General features: G+C 38.7%; 1 protein-coding gene across 2 annotated transcripts in view; it reads left to right on the top strand.

Annotated features, from left to right (window-relative positions):
• The window catches only part of MAPK8IP1 (mitogen-activated protein kinase 8 interacting protein 1), a 61,605-nt gene that overhangs the window by 36,603 nt on the left and 2,426 nt on the right, over positions 1-22,576 (top strand). For both annotated transcript variants that reach the window (XM_083371026.1, XM_083371027.1), the window contains exons 3-11: positions 590-820; positions 6,725-6,806; positions 7,755-8,627; positions 9,816-9,891; positions 13,536-13,708; positions 14,227-14,336; positions 16,381-16,500; positions 18,139-18,209; positions 21,467-21,565. In XM_083371026.1, coding sequence (XP_083227152.1) covers positions 590-820; positions 6,725-6,806; positions 7,755-8,627; positions 9,816-9,891; positions 13,536-13,708; positions 14,227-14,336; positions 16,381-16,500; positions 18,139-18,209; positions 21,467-21,565 — 1,835 coding nt within the window. The remainder of the gene's footprint in view (positions 1-589; positions 821-6,724; positions 6,807-7,754; positions 8,628-9,815; positions 9,892-13,535; positions 13,709-14,226; positions 14,337-16,380; positions 16,501-18,138; positions 18,210-21,466; positions 21,566-22,576) is intronic.

Raw genomic sequence — 22,576 nt, 5'->3', positions numbered from 1 at the left:
GAGATGTTGCTAGGGCACATGTGTGCCATGGCTGGGAATGATAAAAAAACACAAACCTGCTATTGCTCGAAAAGAAATATGTATACATGTGCTCTCACACAAGCACACACACACACACACACACACAGAGAGAGAGAGTCTAGCATAATATAGCAAAAAAGAAACCTCCTTTATATTTAATATTTTTGTAGAGACTGATGTGCTGAAGAAGCATTCCCCTTAAGTGTGCCTTGGTCCGCATTCTAGATGCAGGTTCAGCAACTTGGCTTCGGTTTCCTTGAATTGATGCCAATTACATAGGAGGGAGCAGGGGAATCGAACAGATGTCCGCGATGCCAGTAGCCTTCCCAGAAGAAGCTTGGACATGGTGGGGAACGTAGCAGCTTCTCCTCTTCGTCCTACGCGGAGCCGGAGCGACGCAGCGGCCTTCCTTTTCCTGCCAGCCGCTGCCTTCGCCTTTAGCTGTCTTTCTGCGGCGGCAGCGGCTGCTGAAACGCGGCGTTAGTCGCTGACCTCTCTCTTTCTGCCTCCTTGCACGACCCAGTCTCACGATTCATTATCTCTCCCTCCCTCTCTTGTATCCTGGCAGAGCCATTTGAACCTGCAGGCCAGTAGCGTTTTGGGAGTGGGCGGAGGGGAGGCGAGCCGGCTCCAGGCGGAGATGCTTCAGCTTGATCTGATTGATGCCACTGGGGAGACGCCCGCCGAAGAAGGGACGGCGCCTGATCCCATCAAGGAGCCCCCGCCAGTAACCATGGATACCTACAGGCCGAAAAGGCCCACCACGCTCAATCTCTTCCCGCAGGTGCCTCGGACGCAGGTAAGTCCCTCGGCTTCCTTCCCTGCCTGCCACCCCTCCGGACTCAGACAGCTCCCTCCTTGCGTCTCTTGACACCCCCCCCCCAACATCCCGCTGCCTTGTTTTTTTAACGTTTATCAAGAAAAGGCGATTTTTTAAAAAAAAACAAAAACAAAACCTCCCCCCCCCTTCGAGGAAGTTGGAGCCTCCTCCCTTCCTCCCTCCGTATTCCAGTTTCAGCTTCCTACTTGTTGCATAACTTGAGGGACAGAGGGTCCTCTGGCCAGATTCTGCTTTTTTTTGGGGGGGGGGCATTCTAGGATCGATGTCTCCTTTCTCTTCTCTTCCCACCAAATGAAAAATTTAGTAGCCTGGAGGGAAAGAAGTGGAGTCTCTGAAGAAGTAATTGCTTTTAAGAAAAAAAGGGTGTTGCGCAGTTCAAGATGGGAGGGAGGGCGGAACTATTAGTTGCCATAAAAGTGTATTTGTGAATACACTTGAAGGTCACTTGCCCCCCCCCCCTTTGTGTTCTCTGCCATTCACAGTATATGCCTTTGATTCGAAATGTGTTCTAACATCTGAAAATTGGCAAGCTCTGGATGTGGATCAATTCTTAGTGATCAAAGGAGATAGAGACCTTGCATTAGGCTGGAGGGATACCTTTCAAGAAATAAAAGTATACATAGATTGAGCAATGCTATGAATTCCCAATCTAGGGTTCGGTTGCAATTAATCCTTTTTTTTTACTTGCAATAAAATGTATAATAATGTAAGATGCAATTAATTCCTTTTTTAGAATATGCTTGTTCGTGATGCCAGCTCAGCTAATGAATGGAGGATCTATTCAGAGTGTATGTATAACACAGTGTGAGCTGGAGAGAAATTAGCACAGGTTTAGGCGTGTTTAGTGAAATCCACTGTTCCCCTGACTTCAATTAGACTTTGTCTCTGATTTAATGTAAAGTATTGCAATCTATGGAAGGATCTCATTTCTCAGGACTTTAGGCTATAAAATATTCCATGATTGTTTAACATACCTTATGGATTTTTCATTCTGAAGTCATAGAAATAAGACAAAACTTTTTCACCATTCAGAAAGTCACCTTATGAGGTTAGGAATGTTATTTTGTCTATTCTGTGTATTTCTTTTATTTCTTTCCTAAGGGGTGAACATAAAATACTGTACAGTTGAACTTTTTGCAGAGATTATAAAGGCTAATGTAGATATCTTGGGCTGACCTAAGGGATTGTGAAGTATTCTTGACATACCAGAGTTAAAAACAAAACCACTAGGGCCAAAGGAATAATTTATCATGGAAGATAAATCTACTATACTTCTGAATTGTGCTAAAAGCTGAGAGAGGATGCTGCTGGGAGGAAACAAAGTGTGAATAAATAGGATTTTCTGAAATCCTAGGTCACTCTAGCTTGGCAGCTAAACTCAAAATGATCCTAGATGCTTAATCCTTAAAGGAAATAGAGAGAACTGTAAATCTTTGCTGCCTTGTAGAGGTCACAAGGATTTTTGAAGCCTCAGGGAAGTAACTCTATCAAAACAAAACAATGGACGTCTAGAGAAAAGACATTACAGACAGACAGCTATAAGAGGCTGATATAATAAAAAGGACCCTATAGCAACTTATCTGCCTTCCAGGTAAGACAGAACTCCTATCATCAATAGCCAGCATTGGTGACTGAAGCTGTAAGCCAACACTTCTAAAGGTCACTAGGCTGAGAAGGCTTCCTTCAAAATAATAGATATTAATAGCTTCCATTGAGTAGAGTCTAATTCAAAAGACTCAAGGCAGTTGCATTAGTTGTAGATGGGAAAGTGGAGGTGGGAAAATAGTTAAAAGTATTAAAAGTACTGCTTCCCAGGAGACTGATTTAAAGGAACTGGGAATGCTCTTCAAAGTGATACAAAATGTATGAACGGTGTTTTCTGCTAAACCGTGTGGTATAAGAGAATACTGTCAAATCTCCCTGTTCTGTGCTGTTATATTGCCCCTTCATTTGGAGTTGTGACTGTTTCAGAGCCCCATACTTTAATTATTCACAAACTGCCCACCTTTTATGTCCTTTTCTCTTCTTTCATCTCTACAGCAGTGAGGAAAGTTCCACCATGGACTATTTTTAATTATATGTTGTTCTGGGATACAACTCCATTTGCTAAATAAGATTTTTCCTGTGACAATTTTTATGGAAAATGCAAAGGAGAAGCAGATGGCAAAGACTGGGCTGGGTGGGTGGCATTGGGAACTGGTGTCAGTATGCAGTTGACAATGGAGGGTTTTAAAGTGTAGGCAGAAAAATTGTAGTCATGTGGAAAGCAAAAATATTGCACATGAATATCTGAAATATCTCAGGTGCTATTAGTTCCAGAAAAGAGTGAAGTTAAGTCAACTGTTAAGGTAGCGATTGGCAACTTTTTCAGCTACAGGATACAACTGGACTACGGAGAGGATGTTATGGGACTCTGAAATAGTGGCATCAAGGGGAAGGCTGTGGTAATGATTGTAAGCAGGCACAAAACCCCCTATTTCTCAGAAGGCAAGATGGTGAACATGGTATCAGCTCCATCTCAACAGTGAACCTGCTAATTCCTGCAGCTCACCACCTTTTCTTTGGGCTAGTACTGTAAAGAAGCATTTTCCAAATAGAGCACTAGGCATCATTTTTATTTGTTAGGAATGTTGTTGAGACCTATAGGAGGCCCAAAAGCATTTCTGGAAATAATATTGGGAAATGAAGATGTAATGGGCAACAAAGATCTGGGCCCTGGCTGAAGGAAATGAGTAGTTTCTTAGACAAACCAAGAGTTTATTATAATCAGCTGGACCAGAGATATAATGCCATTATTATTGGTTTTTAATTACATTTTTTTTAAAAAGCAACTGGCATTGTTTCACTAGTATAGACAGCCCATGTGTTCCTTGCAAATTTTACTATAGGGGCAAACATTGTTCAGTTCAGAATAAGCTTTAATGTCAGCACATCAATAAAACTTCCTATTGTCCATGGTTGGAGTTTCTAGTTTAAAAGAAAAAGAGAGAAACAATGCAATTATTGAGGAAAGTCACAAGCATACTGCAGGGTGGGGAAGTAAATCTTTTTCCTCACATTATATTTCTCTATCCCTATGGCGAAGTTGTGCTTGGAAGAGATCTATTTAGTCACAAAGCTCGACTCAGTGACCTAAAGCCAGCTATTCACCCTGTTTCGGGCAATCTACCTCAAAAATCTAGAGTAATGTACTTGCTAGCTTTTGCCTGATGATAGAAAATATACGTAAATGTACCTTCTACTGTAACTGGTGCTATAATAATTAAGCATCTGTTGAATTAGAATCTTAGCTCTTAAAATATTTTGGGACAGTTGGGTTTTGCGGCCAATTTTGGCATTCTGAGGACTATTACTATTTGAACCAAATATTTGAAACCGAATTTAGCTAAAATTTAGTACATTTACAGATTTTGGAAGGGGGAATGTAATCATATCAAGGAAGAAACATAGACAGTTGTTAGGGATCTGGGGATGAAATTTTTTACCTGAGGTGGTTGGAATTTTGCACTGCTGTGCTTGTCAAAAAGCACAGAGAAGAAAAAAATGATTTAAAAATTGCTGGGTTTCAACCAACAGCCTTCTGTTACCAAGGCAAGAGTTATACCTGTGGTATTTCAGCACTCATGAAAAAGATACTCTAAAAAACAATAAAAAAATAAAGCAATAAGAAAAGGATATTTGCTTTTAATGTTCTTATATTTGCTCATTATACTTGTACATATTTGATTTTCAGTGTTTTAACCCTTGTATATAAACAAATTCAGTTTAATGTTTCTGTACACACACACACACACACACACACAGAGAGAGAGAGAGAGAGAGAGAGAGAGAGAGAGAGAGAGAGAGAGAGAGAGAGAGAGGAAGCCTTGTCTACAGGAAGAAAAGTGACTGGTCATTTACTTTCCTGGAAAATAAAGGTGAGAGGCACAGATGCCCAATAGTAGCTACCATTCAGACTGAATATCTTGCAAGCTGTTGCAGTAGTGACTCCATCTGGACAGGATTTTCTTAAACCGGCTTAGAGACAAGATGGCATAAGACTGGACAGGAGCCGCTTAAGTTCTAAAAGGAGACATGCCCTTCAATGATCTTCCAGAATTACGTTGACTGTGCATGGTCTCAAAACGCTTTCAGTGCAAGAGGGGTCTTTTGATACCCTATCACTTCATTGCAACGAAGTAGGACTAAACTGCATCCAATGAGATAACCACCTCATATTTATAAAGTAACCACTATGTCATAAAAATACAGGACAGGAAAGTGAGTGCCATGCTTGAAACTTCTGATGCATTTATATCTCTTCAATTTACACTTAACCTGGCTGTAGAAAAAAAAACCCTTTTTGTCGGAGAGGGGGAGAAAAGAGAGAGGCAAGCCATTTTAGCAAAATCAAAGTCTAGCAAAGTCAGCAGTATTACTGAATGCGTTGGTTAAAGTTTGCTTCTGAGACCAATTCAAAGTGCTGGTTATCAATTTTAAAGCTTTGTATGGCTTGGCACTCAGGTACATATGGAATGTATTTACTTATACATCAGATTTAGAGACCACCCGTTTCACTTATAGAGCAACTTTTAACACACAGTTTTGGCCCATTAGATTTTTGAAGGAAAGCATATTGAGGGCCCTCCTACTCTACCTGAAGTGATAAGAGTGTGGACTGATGATGTAACAATTTCACAGTGGTAGAGGTAGAGAGTCTGGTAGTACCAGGGTTGAGGCAGGAATGGACAGGATAAAACAACATCTATAAGTAATTTACTGAGATGTGCACAATACAAGATAGAAAAGTAAAGTGTATCAGAAGTGGATGAGATGGAAGTGAAGAGTACAATGAGCTTCAGCAGCTTTACATTTTATTTATTTATTTACTTACTTATTTAATATATTATGCCACCTGTCTCCCATACAAGGTGACTCTGGGCAGCTATGTACAGAAGTGTGAGAGTAGAACTAAATATTTATTCTAGATTGCAAATGCCATCTATCTTTAAAAGATATACCTATTTCACAATTCTATGCATGTTTGCTGCTTTGTTAAATGTTTTGTTCACCACAATTTCCAGTTCATGTAATTCTTCACTCACTCAAGAAGGTATGGGTACACTTCCCACTCTTCAGGGCAAAGATTGGCAAATGAGATAGATAGACTGGGTGGGATGTTGTGGCATGCTAAAACGCTGATGATAAAATCTATAAAACAGTGGAGGTTGTGGATTCTCCCTCTCTGGAAGTTTCTCATGGATGGTTTAATTGGTCTGCTTGAGCAGTACAGAGTTGGACTAGAGATTGGACTAAACTCCTTGTGGCCCTTCCAACTTTACAGTTGATTCGATAAGTAAATATGGAAACTGAGTAGTGCCTCAGTGTTGGAGTGATGTGATGTCACTTGTAACAAACTGGTGCTTTCCCAGTTCTTTTCCTCCTTTTTTTAAAAAAAAACCCTCCAAAATACTAGCTGCACTCTGTCTTTTGACTGATAGCATTTAGAGTCCTCCATCTGGCCATATTCTGAATGAAATGAGAGACAACAGGATGGGAGTTAAACATCTGTGTAATTCAGTTCCCCTTCATAGGGACCAACTGACCGAAGAGGCCCCAGAAAGGGAAGGCTCAGCTTCCTTGGTTACTTTCCTTCTTGTAGCCTGCTGCGTCACCTCAGTTTTTCCCTTCTCCTGTTTCTATGCTTGCTAGGAGGAGGCTGCAGATGGGGAGCAACAGATGGAGGGAGTGGTGGGATCCCTCTGAATAGCCCCCTTTCCCACATGCACACTGACAATAGCTCTCTGGGTGTGTGTGTGTGCCTCTTTGTGCCATGAGCCACTTTCCCTTGCAGATACAAGCCCTCTTTGTTCTTTTCTTCAGGACACTCTGAATAACAACTCTCTGGGGAAAAAGCACAGTTGGCAGGAACGAGTGTCTCGGTCATCATCCCCCCTGAAAACGGGTGAGTTCATCTCTCAGCAGAGGCAGATTGGCTTCCCCCCTTCTGCCTGCTGGAATGGTCCCCAATGCTTGGACCTCCTCCTTATAATCTTCTAATATCTTTTTACTTCAGCTGGCATCTTGCAAGGAATGCTGTAGTTTTATTAATTGACTACTTGGACTCGAGCCATTTGAGAGCTGGCTTTTTGTGCCTTGATTCCTTTAGGCCAGCATTTTTCTTTTTCCTTCCTTTTTTAACACGAGTCACATTCACAGAACAGCACTTTGGGGAATGTGATGTGCTGGAAAGAGTATGACATATTGGACTTTTAAATTCAGATGTCATACTTGAAGCTGTTATTAAGCACATCTGTCTCTCGATCTAAGGTATTTCATAGTTTTGTTGTAAGGGAAAATTACAAGTCATATCCTTTTGACTTCCTTTAGTGGAAGGATAAAAATGGTAGAAATTTCATGGATGTCATCTTCTGAGTCAGAGAGAGGGAGAGAGAGAGAGAGATCGATCTATAGATATGCACACAAAATGCAGTGTGTCAGTTAGCATACACAACTTTCAGTTCCCAGAAACAATGTGCTTATTGGCTCTAGTTGTAAGGCATTGTTCCAAACACTGGCCTTTCTAAGACAAAAGATTTTATAACCATTTTGGACTGGGAATAGAAACACTTAGGATACTCAATGTATTTGTTACTGACTATGATTATTCTGGTAGGTCAAAGTCAAACCTGACTTCACTTTGATAGGTGAGTATTTTAATATTCAGCTGTCCACATACGTAGGATTTATCTCTTAATCCTCTGGATATACTCTGTGAAACATGTAGATACAACTCCAGTGGACTTACCACTGCTTTGAATGAACTACAAGAAGTGTATCAAAACCCTGTTATCTGTATCTTGTTGGTTATTTTATATGTTCCTTCCTTCTCCTTGCTTTTTACCTATTATAGGTGAGCAGACACCACCCCATGACCACATTTGCCTGAGCGATGAGGCCACTCACCAAAATAGCACAGCCTCCACCAAAGATCGGGGTACATCCACAGAGAGCCCATGCCGGCGTACAGCTTCAACACAGATTGCATCAGCCTGTCTGGCCTCCTCTCGAGCACCTGACAAGCAGCAGGCTGTCAACCGCCTCCCATCCCAGAACCCCACTGTGGTGGTAGTAACAAGAGGACCTGAAGCTTATCGGGATCGTATTCGCTACCAGACTGATGTGAGATTGGAAGCTACTGAGGAGATTTACCTAACACCAGTACAAAAGAATTTGGACCCTCTGGAGTCTGAGAAGCCATTCATGTCACAGTCCAGTGACAACCGGATGTCCATTAGCTCTGATATAGACACTTCTGGCTACCCACAAATGACAGGAAAACCCAATTCCTCAATCAGTGAGGAGGATGAAGTGCTGGATTACTTATCTTCACCTGACAAAATGAACACACCACGGACTGTGTATAGCAGCAGTAATGATGGCTATCGGCCTTGCCATAATTTCCAGAGGGCATCAGTGAGCTCTGATACCAGCGCCCTCTCCTATGACTCAGTCAAATACACACTGGTGGTGGATGAGGATGTACAGCTCGAACTTGTTAGTCTGAAACAGTGTTACTCAGGTTACAGTGATGAGAGTGATTCAGCCACCGTCTATGACAACTGTGTCTCCTCACCATATGAATCAGCCATTGGGGAGGAGTATGAAGAAGATGCTCTGAAACGTGATTCTGTTTGTCTCTCTGAGGATTCCACCCCTGAGGCAGACATCCACTTCTCTAAGAAGTTCCTCAATGTCTTCATGAGTGGCCGGTCACGTTCTTCCAGTGAGTGCTGAGAAAAAAATCATTTTCCACAGGCCCTAGAAAGAAGGGAGAGGGTGGGAGGAATTGAGAGCCTCATGTGAGACAGAGAAAAATTCCACTTGTCAAAGGTTTGAATCCTGTTATAATAAGAGTTACAACAAGGTTGCTAGGTGTGCAAAAGAAAATTCTACAAGAAGCAGCATCTTTAACTTCTAATTTGGCTTCACAAAATCAAATGGCAATTTAAGTGTAGAATGCAAGAAAATAGCAAGGATGTTTCAAGTTATTTGACCATCAAGTATTGGTTGCCCAGCCCAGACTAGAATGATAACCACTCTTCTCAGGACTGGAATGGATTTTAATTTTTGCTGGCAATTTCCTTCTTGCATTACAATGCTCTTAAAACTTCTGGACATCTTTTGGCAATTTAGAATGGTTGTTCTCAGCATTTTAAGTCTTGATGCTGAAAAAGCCACAGATAGAATTAAGCAGATGGTTGAGACTTAAGCACCATAATGATAGTTTCTCTAGATCGTCAATATCCAAAGAATGAATAAATCTGATGACAAGTTAGAAAGCTGAGAAGAATTGAAAATAATTACTGCATATACACTATTGGGTTTTTTTTTAGATGTGCCCATTTCTTCTGACCAAACAGGTTTACAGAAATTTGGAATATTGCAAATCAAGTACAGTAGGTTATCTGTGGGGATCAAAAAAGTCAAGATGCTGGTCACAACCCTATGATCAAAGCCCTGCCCCTTTTATATATGTGTTGACATCACATGTACAAAGGGACAAGGTTTCAATCATATAGCCACGACTGCCATTTTTGACACACCTACCCACCTTCATGGATTTCAGGGAAAGAAACATACTCATATTCCAGATACGTCAACATTTTTTTTTTAAAAAAAAAATCTTAATGTGTGATCTCTTTCATTAGAAGCTATCTGTTCAGTTAAGTTATTCTCTTCATGTAAATGTTCTCCAGTCATCAAAATATACGAAGCGTTTAAGTCTGCTTTTTTTTCTTTTTCTCTTTAGTGGATTCCTATTGGATGTTAGTATTCTTTACTTTTAATATTTTGTACATTTAAAATAATCCCAGGGGATTTCTGATTAGCAAGATGGGTTCTGAATAATAGTTAATATTATTGTTTGAGGAGGAGAATGATTAGGTGGCTGCGGCATTTTCCCTCTTTTCAGGTGCTGAGTCCTTTGGGCTTTTTTCTTGCATGATCAACGGGGAAGAGCAGGAGCAGACTCACCGAGCTGTTTTCAGGTAAGTTTGGGGCAGAAAAAACAATCCCATCATCCTAGATTCTAACTTCTAACCCGTGATGCCCTCTTATCATGTGATCCACAGGAATTTTACTCACAAACTGAATTAGTAGGTCATTGTTGTTTTTTTTCTATCCTTAACGCACGCACACACACACACGCCAGTTGCTTTAAAACACAGAAAAAGGATTTTAAAAATACACAATGGCAAAATGACCAAAAGAAACAGATATACAAAGATAGGCATCATATAATAGATGCATAGAAAATATTTCAGCTTTTGAACAACAGATTAAACGTGGATCACACAAAATAATGTTGGTTGAATTTTTCCATACGTTAATAAAGAACCACTGCATAAATGATGGCTACTTTCAGAAGGAGTGCGAGGCATCTAGAAATTTTCTAGCATTTTGGACTTGGCTTGGTCTAGGATGGTGACAAATTGGCCATCGATGGACACATAGACATATACAATATCTATATAATGGGCAAAAGAGACAATCAGCAAACCAAAAAGGGGAGGGAAAGACCAAAACACCTCTCTACCATCAGTCAACACCCAGATGAGCATAGGTTAGCTCCAAGATTAATATCAGACCAAGTAAGAAGTAAACAATACCCCAATCAAGGATCTTCCAAACAAGCTAATAGTAAACAGCCCAACCAAAGAACTTCCAAAATCACCCCCACCAACACTGACAGGCCACTAGAATGTAATCTGAGAGCAAATCCCATCCTTACTAGCACTGATGAAGTTACCTAGTTTGCATAATGAAACATCTTCAAGAAAACAACCACGCTCAGAGAGCACCAAGGACCTCTCAAAGTCATTTGTTTTTCCACCACTAAAGACTATAAGACATATTTGGATAATAATATTCAGCTTAAATTTGATCCTTGTTTCCCTGAGAAACTGACGGTGGATAATCCTAGTATGGAAATTGCAGCTATTTTTTCATTTCATGGGCAAAAAATGGCATTAATATTTTAAATCAGCTTATAGTTAATCAGTCCTTCAAAATAATTACAGTACTGTGTTGCAAAAAAAAGCCTGAATTGTCTAAATTCATTAATTTGTTCATGAAAACATATTTTGAATATGAATAAACAGTTTGGACTGGATGCTTTAGCAGCATCAAAATCCCACAAATCATTGTCATAATTGGATGAAACTTTGGTTAATTCTAAATCTACAATTCATTTTATAGACAATTGAACTGTAAGATAGTTACTGGTAATCTGTAAGTAATTTGGAGTAATGAGTTGGAATACCCTGAATTAATAAATCAATGTTTTAAATTTTATAATCTGAAGATGTGATTAATAAAAAAATATTATTTTATGTGTGTGTTTGTTGGACATTCAGGAGGACGTTTAGCAAGATTTACTTGTCAAGTTCACTATGTTGAAAATGTAATATATTGGTGTATGAGAGGCTGTTTTACACTTTCCTATTTTGATTCAATATTAATGATTTTATAAATGTGGTGTTGGAAAGAGAAGTAAGTTTTTAAAATATCAGTGGGATACTGAAATATACCAAAAATGTGGATTTATCATGCATGTGATGTTGCCAAAAAACTCTGTTTGATGTTGCTATAAGAATTTGCTACAGCAGATCCATTCTGGTCCCTATAATTATGTTGAACTTTACTTCCCATGTTATGCACCCAACATGATCCATAAAAGTAAGTCAGTAAAATGTTCTCTGTGATCTGGAATGGAATCCTCAAATCTTACATTAGGTTACCTTGTAAAGCCCAATCAATTCTGGGTCTTGATCCTTAATTAAAGATCTTGAATTAAACATTTAAAATTTCATTCCATATTTTTTTTAATCCCATTTATATCCTGCCCTTCTCCGAAGACTCAGGGCGGCTTACAATCTAAGCACAAATCAAATGTGCTTAGCAATAGCCTTCATTCTATGTATATGCCTGCTTATTAGGGCTTTGCCCCCCCTCCAAGCGGCATTATTGCAAAGTCAGATTATTGCCCCCAACAATCTGGGTCCTCATTTTACCTACGGTACCTCGGAAGGATGGAAGGCTGAGTCAACCTTGAGCCTGGTGGGATGCGAACCTGCAATAATTGCAGGCAGCTGGTGTTACTTAAGGAGGCATTAGCCCACTGCTCCACCAAGGCTCTTAAACACTGTACAATAAGCTGAATATGAGTATCTATTAATAATAAAATGTAACTATTAATAATACTAATAATTTAGTCTGTTGGTTAAGGCACCAGTCTAGAAAGTGGGAGACCATGAATCTCAGCCCAACCCACCTCAGAGGGTTGTTATTGTGGGGAAAATAGGAGGAAGAAGTTGTGTGTTTATATATAGATATAGATATAGATATAGATAGATATATGTAAATTTTTTTGGATTGCTAACAAAGAAATACTTAACAAATATATGTGTGTGTGTGTGTAAATTTTTTTGGCTTGCTAACAAAGAATAAAGGGAGACAGATATGATCATTTCAAACTTATTTGTTCTCATTAGTCAGCCATACCCTTCTGAGATTCGAACCTGGGCCAACTGCGTCTTAAGCAGTTGTTTTAACCCCTAGGCCACAGGCTCTCTCTCTCTCTCTTTGTTAGCCGAGAAGCAAGGGAGATATGTGTTAAATGTTTGTTAAGTATTTAGAATGCACTTGCTTAGGTCCCAGACACGGGACAAATCTTATTTCCTGTTTCAGCCTAACCCAAGGCCATATATATAGTTACAGACCTCCCCAGCTGTAGTTCTAAGTAGGGGGTAAACAAAAAAAACAAAAAGATTGCTCTAATCGGTCTCTTAATATGTTTTGGTTATTAGTACACTTAAGATTTCTTATTTGGAATCACTAATGTAGGACGGAAATTCATTCTTTGTTCTGTGTAGCCTGCATTTCCTATTTTGCTTTGCTTTGCTATCTTTTCATCTGTCTGTCTATCTATCATCTATCTATCTATCTATCTATCTATCTATCTATCTATCTATCTATCTATCTATCTTGTCTTTATTATTTTTACAAATAATTCAAGGTGGCAAACACATCCTCTCCTTTTTTCCCTACAACAACCCTGGGAGGTGAGTTGGGCTGAAAGAGAATCAATGGCCCAAAGTCATTCAGCTGGCTTCTATGGCTTAAGGCAGGACTTGAATTCATGCTGTCCTGCATTCTAGCCTGATGTCTTAAGCACGAGACCAAACTGGTTTATGATAAATTATTGCACTGTATAAAAACAAAGTGAAGTCATATAACCTAAGTCTTGGAGGAAACTTAGGTGGCCAATCTAAGAAATATTACATCTGCAAGTTATGCTAGTAACAATATGACATCATAAAAATAATTTATGCAGATAAGCAGCCCTTCTTTAAAAAGTGAAAATCCAATTGCTAAGCATCCTGCTCATGAAAATCACCTTGAAATCCTCAATGCAGAATTCTTATGGTGATATACTCCTCAGGTGAGCGAGGGCTTGTGATATTAAGTCTGAAAATTTACAGTCTACTATTTATGAGCCCTTTGCTATAGAATAAAATCTTAGATGGATTTTTATGGCAGATACCAGATTCCCATAGATCCTGTTAAATATAAGGCTAATGTTTTATTTTTAGAGCTTTGGTTCACAAAATATGAACGGTTTTCGCCTTAGGTTTGTGCCTCGTCATGAAGATGAATTGGAGCTGGAAGTGGATGACCCTTTATTGGTGGAAGTTCAGGCAGAAGATTATTGGTACGAAGCTTATAACATGAGGACTGGTGATCGGGGGATCTTCCCTGCTTACTATGCTATTGAGGTCACCAAGGAGCCAGATCACATGACAGGTATTGATCCTGTTTAGGGTTGCTATTCTGCTTCTATCTGGACCGGTCTAGCCATTATCATTCTTTGATTTGAAGGCTGTTGATGAAGCCTATTCCCCTTGGATAATAGCAATGCACTGCACAAGATGTTTTCCAAAGAAAATGTTAATTAAATTAATATTCAGAATTAGAATGGAAGAAAAAGGGCATGGTTTTAATTTCCAGTTATACAAAGGCTTTCAAATATACATAAACTCTATCCCATCCCCACTGCAATTGACTAGAGTAAGGGATGCTTTTAATTTAATTTTAATTTTAATTTACTGTACTGAAGGTATGGACTTTTCTCCTTCCTTCTTTCTGTAAATCATCCCTTAATGTTAGTTCCTCTTGAACCCAATTCCTCTGATCCAAATATGTTGCCAGTCACTCAGTTTATAGTTGCCCCTAGCTTTACGAAGTAGCCCTGAAACATCATAGAACCATATGGGATTGTATCTTATTTCAGTACGATTCTTTTTACTGTCCTTATTTTTCAGATTCATGCAAAACCAGTGATTGGGTAGATCAATTCCGGGTGAAATTCCTTGGCTCGGTCCAAGTTCCTTATCACAAAGGCAATGATGTATTGTGTGCAGCTATGCAGAAGGTACATTTTCTCAACTCTCCATCTCCCCCTCAACCTCCTGATCCTTTATTTGGGTAAAGACAAATACATTTTTATTTAGAAAAAAATAGCTGTTCAACACAACGATATCAGAATGATGAACAGTACCCTCCCCTCCAAAATATAATTTTAAAAAGTGGCAGGAAGAAGAGAATATAACAACCAGTGACACCAAATGGATTTGTTAATTCTGCACACTTTATCTAAACAAAGGAGATTTCAAATTCCATTTAAAATGGGCAAGGTTCTGAGCAGAACGTGTGTCTTCGGATAATTGGTTCTACTTTAGTTTCTCCGCCAGGGAAATCCTTTTGCAGGATTTGAAAGACAATGAAAATGCCAGAAGATAAAAGGAAGGAGCTTACAGTAACAGATTTTTCCCGTTAATTTCCAGATTTAGATGGTTAGAGTTTTAAAAGCAAGCAAGGCCACCTTGAATATGGCCAAGATCCAAAATAAGAAGGAATGAAGCTCATGAAGGGTTAGTACTGCATGATAACCATGATTATTACCAGAAAATAGTCTAGCTCTAAGTGCAGCTTTGTAATAGATTTGAAGAAGTGGCCTGGATTAATTCTTAAGATAAAATAAAAAAAAGGTAAAGGTTCCCCCGCACATGCGTGCTAGTCGTTTCCAACTCTAGGGGCCGATGCTCATCTCCGTTTCAAAGCCGAAGAGCCAGCGCTTGTCCAAGGACGTCTCCGTGGTCATGTGGCCGGCATGACTAGACGCCAAAGGTGCACGGAACGCTGTTACCTTCCCACCGGAGTGGTCCCTATTTTTCTACTTGCATTTTTGTGTGCTTTCGAACTGCTAGGTTGGCAGAAGCTGGGACGAGTAACAGGCGCGTAACTCTGTTACGCGGCACTCGGGATTTGACCCGCCAAACTGCCGACCTTCTGATCGACAAGCTCAGCGTCCTAAACCACTGAGCCACTGCGTCCCTTTAAGATAAAATATCCTCATTTAAATTGGACATTTTTCTAGTCTGCAACAGTAAAACTGCCCATGATAAGCAACAGCATTTTGTATATTTAATCTTGCATTTTTATACTTAAGACAATGTGATAGCATGAATATTTTAAAATATTTTAAAAGCAAATCAAACAGGACAGACCTCTAATATTAACGAGCAGAATGTACCATAGAAAACTTGAACAGTATCATTTTAAATAGTTTTCAAAAGGATAAAAAAGACAGGTGCACACTTCCCACACACACACACACACACACGAACACACTTTCCTAAAGGATTGGTTTTACTACTAGGATGTTGCTACATCAAAGAGTATATTTCCATCCCCAAAAGCCTTAGATAGCAAACAGAAATTCTGGATAGGTCCATATATATGTAGATTCATATAGAATAGATTCCCCAGATCTGATCCTCTATGTTTTAGCTAACTAGTTAATATATACGTTTTTTTAACAAAGCCAAAAAATAATAAATAAATACAGAACACAAACAAACACCAAACCAGAAAAAAGTTACATAGTGTGGAAGTAGTATTAGCTTTCAAACTGAGGAGCAAGTAAGTTAAAAGCCTGATGGAACCAAACAGCCCTTTTCCAATTTTTGACAAATAAGGTAATCTTTTTACCCACTTAAAACAGAGTGATTCCTCCACTGAGCTTGAATGCAGTAGGTTGGTTCTCCTCAGGTAGCCACTAACTTAGTCTTTCAAGATGGTGGGGCATAAAACAGGATGGTTTAAATGTGGGTGGTAATGGAAGAGTCGCTATTGCCAGACTAAACTTTTTTTTAAAAGCAACTGTCGGTGGAAAAGATGGGCCAAGACTGTGCCATCTGAGCTCCAGAAATATTGTTGGATCCAAGAGCATGTTTAGAATGGGCCCTGTTCTTTCAGCAGGAATGTGCTTAGTCCAAACTACAGAAGGACAGGGCAGATGTGGGGAGAGTCTACTCTTGTCTACATTGGAGACAAATTGCTTTCTAAAGCAAGAGTAGGAATTCTAAGAAACATTAATGGTTTGTGGCAGTTGATCCTTTTTCTGTTGGGTACAGATTGCCACTACACGTCGCCTCACCGTGCACTTTAACCCACCCTCCAGCTGTGTCCTGGAGATCAGCATGAGAGGAGTTAAGATTGCTGTGAAGAATGATGACACCAAGGATCCCAGCAAGGTGAGTTGGACTGCATGTAAAGTTCTGCTTCCTGCACGGTCCACATATCCCTGGAGGTTCCATTCTTCAGGGCCTCATTATCTCATTTCCTGCAGGAGTAGACTGGCTAGTGTAGTGGAGAGGGAGCAGTGTTCCTGACCTTGAGTCCACACATGTATGCTATACTCCCTGCCTATAGATATAACAATGGAATCAAAGGCCTCTTTGCTAAGCTCCGATAATCTTTGCCGCTTTGCTAAATCTTTCTGCTACTATTTTAAGCAGCCTTCTGAAGATCTGTATAGTAAAGTTCTTTCGATTAGCTTTTCTGCATAAGCAATTTACAAGGAGTTTTCAGGAAGAAATAGTAAGGCCCTGCTGAAACAGAACTGCTTGCCAAAGCCATTCATGGTCAGTGGAGGTGAAGGGAAGGGAAGGGAAGGGAAGGGAAGGGAAGGAAAGGAAAGGAAAGGAAAGGAAAGGAAAGGAAAGGAAAGGAAAGGAAAGGAAAGGAAAGGAAAGGAAAGGAAAGGAAGAAAAGAAAGTTTGGCCAAACTTTTAAATGTATCTTTTCTTATAAAGCCCAAATATTAATTCCCAGTTATTTTATACTGCTTTGCACACATGTATACTAAATTCAGTTCAGTTTAATATTATACAGACACTTTTATCATTATCCAAATTGAGATGTGTTTAAAACTGTGAAGACAACCATATTTATTTATTCATTAGGTACATGGACTTGTATGCTGCCCACTCTCACAATTTTCGTAAGGTATAACCATATTCATTGGGGTAAATAAGCCAAGTGTAGCCCTTCATTTATCCAGCAAATAAACTGATCCTGTTGGCCGCATATAACACAGATATTTTTTCCAACTGTGATTGCAATGAGAGTCCATGAAGAATGGTTGAAGGTTAGTTAGCTAGATTAATAGCCCACAATTTGTTTTGTACAACTTAGGACAGGGTATGCTTCAATAGTAGCACTGATGAGATTACCTAGTTTGGCAATGAAATGTCTGCAAGAAAACAAACAAGCTCAGAGACCATCAAGGACCCCTCATGTCAACCCTGAGCTACAAATATTCTATTTTATTAGTACGCATGTGCGGGGGAACCTTTACCTTTTTATTGTTCCCTACTGCTATTTTTCTTATAGCAATTACTATGTAAAGAAGCTTGAGCTGAGGGAAAGTAGCTGATCCAAAGTAATTCAACCAGCATCCATGCCTAGGAAGGACTAGAAATCACAATCTCTTGATTTCTGGTCTAGCTTTATAGATAACCTTCCCCACATTAACGGCCTACAAACTCTTCCAAAATGAATCACCATAAAATGCAGGGCTGGGATCCTACATAAACGGTACCTGAAATTATCACATTATTCTGTTCCTACTGCTGCCTTCCTGACACCTAAGCCTCAAATTTCCTTTTCAAATTCCTATGTCATATGGAAGCTTTTAGTGAGAGTAGAAAGCTTTTGAATGCAGCTTTCTCTTTCACAGTTTGTAAGCTTCCGTACAGAGCAAACAATTATAGTTATACAGCGACCTTTCATTTTTCCTAAGTAATATCCTTAATTTTTAACTTAGCATTTAACTTGCTCTTTTGTTTAAGAAATGGCTATTACATATTCGATAACTTTACCTTCTGCAGGGGAATAAATGTAGCCACTTTTTCCAGTTGAAGAATATTTCATTTTGTGGATACCACCCAAAGAACAACAAGTAAGTCAGTCTCAAAATATAGTCTAGCTTCCTTGTCATGCTCGGCATTAGAGCTAAAGATTCCACTGATTTTTGCTTTAGTAACTCCACTTATTATTTATGTACAGCTCCAAATTTGAAGTTTGAGGCTTTTCTGAAGTGTAATTGGTTGCATAAGAAATTATTTCCCAATGAACAACTTAAGCTATATGACTAATTTGAAATACTGTAGGTAGAATAGACACTGTGTTCCACACACTGAAATTACTGATCCTCCTTATTCTGAATAAGTTACCTATGCTTGTTCTGTGGTGTTCATTATCCAGCTGTGATCCAGTCTTGTTTCTCTGAATTGTTTATTGATAATGGCTTTCTTTACTGAGTGGGTAAATATGTACACACAACCTGTGGGGTAACATGGAGAAATTACTATGTACAGTAGTTCTGTAATGGCATCTCTATTAGCTCTGATTTCTCTCATAATTAGGTCTGGACTCTGACTGAACCATTGCATGGGTCAACAGCTTTTCTTACAAAAAGATTTTCTTACCATTGGTTTACAGTTTTCTGAAGGAAGGCGTGGTAGCTATTATCAGGCAGCGATTAGACTACTCATGAAAAAGCAGAGCCAAAATTCTACTCTATGTTAACAATGTTAACTATGTCTAATCTATTATGAGCAAAATTCAAAATAGAAACTGACTTCTTAAACTCAGGTACTTCTTTTTTGTTTAAAAGGCTTTATAGCTACTCATGTTGTAACCATAACTCTAGGTGACTCACAAAACAATAAAAACAACATGCACACAAAAGCCTCCTAAATGATCACAATAAAAACTCATGGTGCTATAAGGCAACACACTCCCAACATCAGCATAACATCTTGCTGGGCTTCAGCCTCAAGACTGATTACAGGAAGAGTCAGTTGTTCAAGGGCTTCAAAACACAAGGAGGATATATGAATTATTTGGACTGTATGCTGATTATTTAAATCCATTCCAATATGGCTTCATGTTTGATAGAAACAACCTTAAAGGCATACAGTAGATAGATGGTCTACGTGCAATGAATGCATAGTCATCCGTTGGAGTGGGGGAATGTCAAAATGTACAAGATGTTGGGAGTCGTGTCCTGATAGAAACACCACCCTTTTGCATGCATGCCATATTGACACACAAAAGGGACAGGGTTTGGATTGCAACCCCATACAACCATCTTATATCATAAATCTTATATTAACTCATATGCTACTGAATAGATTTTTTTCAAAATAGATGATTGCTGAACTGTATGTAGAATCCAAAATATTAGAGTGATTTCAATTTTGCCTATTTTAGAAAGTTGAACTTGAGGGTTTGTGACTCACACTTCAGCCTGTGTGTTACCAAAAGATACCATCTTCTTAATCACATTTAACATCAATAAGAAACTGCTAGAAGACATTTCAATTGCAGTGTCATTAGTCTGCAAACAGCACAGCGCTCTGCTATTTTTTCATCGGCTATCCCAGAGAATCTTCAGATGGTTGATGGGTGGACTGGGATGCAACTGAAGAAGCTGAGGCATAATCCAGAAGAGCTTGGATTTGTTGCTTACTATGGCATTAGAGGTGTTCTACCAATTTTGGTTGATTTTTCATTTGTCTTGGAAAAGCAGACCTAGGACTACTCCTCATGCGTGTGTTGACATGCTACTTTCATTGTTGAATTGGGAGAAAGTTTGGTAGAATATGTTGTGCTGTCCTAATTCTGCCTTAGAAATGAGGCTGTCGAGTGGTCTTCTTACATTCTGAATGTTGGATAAATTAAGAAAGCAATTGGTAGATTATTTAGATTTTGTTTCCCCTCCCGCACTTGTAACCACATTTCAAGTTGCCCAACTGACAGAAGTGCAAAGGTGCTCCACACCCATCACCATAGATTTAGACGATTTCTGAACATGCTGTCCCATGCTGTTTAAATATAAGCATATCATTTTTGTACCAGCTAAATTAGTTGCTGGCATTGTTGTTTTAACTGCTGAGAATACAGAATACTTGAAGGAACTTGCCAATGTTGAAAGATAAATAGATGGAGTTTCTTATTTCTCACCTGGCTTTAAGCTAAATCTGGTGAACAAGCTTTAGAGATAGGCACCTAACCCTAATCTTTTCAAGGAGAGAATTTAGCTGGATCTACAGGCAATTCTCCTTATTTATGAACTCGGCATATGTGAATTCACTTATTCACAAAAATGTATTTGGAACTGCAAAATTAATATTGTTCACACTTCCAATTTATTCCTGAACATGTAGAGCAGCAAAATATTTGAACTACTTGACACCTACATTCCTAGCTAAGGTTTCAGCAAATGTTTGTTCTCTGTGGCTTTTAAATGAAAAGGTTTCATAATAGTTGCTCCTATTAAATGATTAAAATTTATTTTAACTAACTCATTTTAAAACTATTGATAAATTGATAATACATTTTACAGTTTCATATTATAAATAACTTTGAGAAGACCTCAGTGTAAAAGGTTCCTAAAGCAATATAATACACAAAAACTGATGGATAAATAAGAATTTGGATTTGTTAGTGAGGATTATTGAATCATGAATAAAGCTTGGACTGGACTTCTCCATCATTGCACATCAAGGAACATATGTGCCTGTCATTCAGAAACAGTTGCATAGGTGTTGCATTTATATGTCTGCAAATGTTAATATTTTGATTAGGGGGATTTCAAGCAGCAAAGCACAGTCCTAGACAATCCTAGATTAGATTTTAATTGTTTTAATTTGTTAAAAGGTTAACTGCTTCTAGCCCTACTTTGGTAAGTGGATCTAAATTGGGCCCAACTTGGTGCTTTAAGATAATCCATTGTGTAGACACGTTAGGAATATACTACATAGTTCTCATTTTCTAAATTTAAACTGAATTAGTATATAAAAAACATTCCAGACAGTTGAGATGTTGGTATGGGTTTATGTATTTATTACTGGATCTATCTCCATTTCCATGTATATATCTATACAGTATCTATCTATCTATATCATCTATGTATGTATGTATGTATGTATGTATGTATGTATGTATGTATGTATCTATCTATCTATCTATCTATCTATCTATCTATCTATCTATCTATCTATCTATCTATCTATCTATCTATCATCATCTATCTCTATCATCTTTACTATGTAACTATCATCTTTACTATGTAACTAATATAACCTATATCTTGCTTTTTCCACAAATGTTGTTCTCAGGGCAGCTAACAAATTTTATTTTCTCCATCAGATATTTTGGGTTCATTACCAAGCACCCTGCTGACCACAGATTTGCATGCCATGTCTTTGTCTCGGAGGAATCCACCAAGCCACTTGCAGAGTCTGTAGGGTGAGTTGTTGGCTGCCAGTCCTGGATTTTCATTTTTCTAAGGATTTTATCTGATCTTAGGGAAAGGAACACTGGCTTCAGATAATAGATGGAGTATGCAGCTTTGGTGGCAGCAGTGATCCCAGCATACTTGCTGGGGTCAGGGATTAGTCAGTTTTCAATGCCCAATAGAGGGTAAACATAGTTTATTCAGAATTCTAATTCTGTCTTCAGTTTGCTTAGAATACCATTGGTATGGCATGAAGACTTGTTTCAGGGAGTTGCAAGGTTTGACTGGAAACCATTATCATTAAAGTTAATGAGTTCATAGAAATATAATCTATTTCCTGGAAAAACGTAAGTATTGAGTCAGGATATTCTTAGAAAAGCAATCTAGCGCTTGAATTCTTCATCATTAAGATGTTTTAATGGCTCATGGAGATACTCCTGTTTTTCAATACGTAACATTTTGCTCAGGCCCACCAGAGTGTGGAGAGAGAATTCATTAAGGTTGATGCATTTTTCTGTGGCCAATTTATACATATCTCTGCCTAAATGTTCTATTTGCATGAACGTTAATATATGTGCATGAAGTCAGAGCTACTACAGTATGTCTGTGAAAAGTCCATTTCTGAAATGCTGTTTGTTGAAAAACTAGAGTTACTACAGATTTATGGTACTTGCTTCTCAGTTATTTGGCACAAGTTCTTGCATAACTTACTGTCATTTCCTGTGTAGTTGGCACATAATATATGCAGTAAGCAGGTTATTCTGCCAGATCTTTGCAGTTCTGGGATGTGCTGTATTTAGCCTGGTTACTAAAGACTATTTTAGGGAGATCTGATTCTTTTTCCTAAAATGTTTGAAAATACAGCCCTAAATAATGAAAAACTTTAAAAAGAATGTATGAAGCACATTTGTTCTTGAATCTGTCATGTCTATACACTATGATATATATCTAGCTTCTCTTCAACACACCTTTTTCTCTCTCATTCTATGTTTGTGTGTGTGTGTGTGTAAAATTAGTTTTTT

The sequence above is a fragment of the Vipera ursinii genome, assembly GCF_947247035.1.
Source record: "Vipera ursinii genome assembly, chromosome: 1".
Taxonomy (NCBI): Eukaryota; Metazoa; Chordata; class Lepidosauria; order Squamata; family Viperidae; genus Vipera; species Vipera ursinii.
Note: the sequence above shows the minus strand (reverse complement) of the source record. Positions and strands in the feature narration are given on the sequence as shown.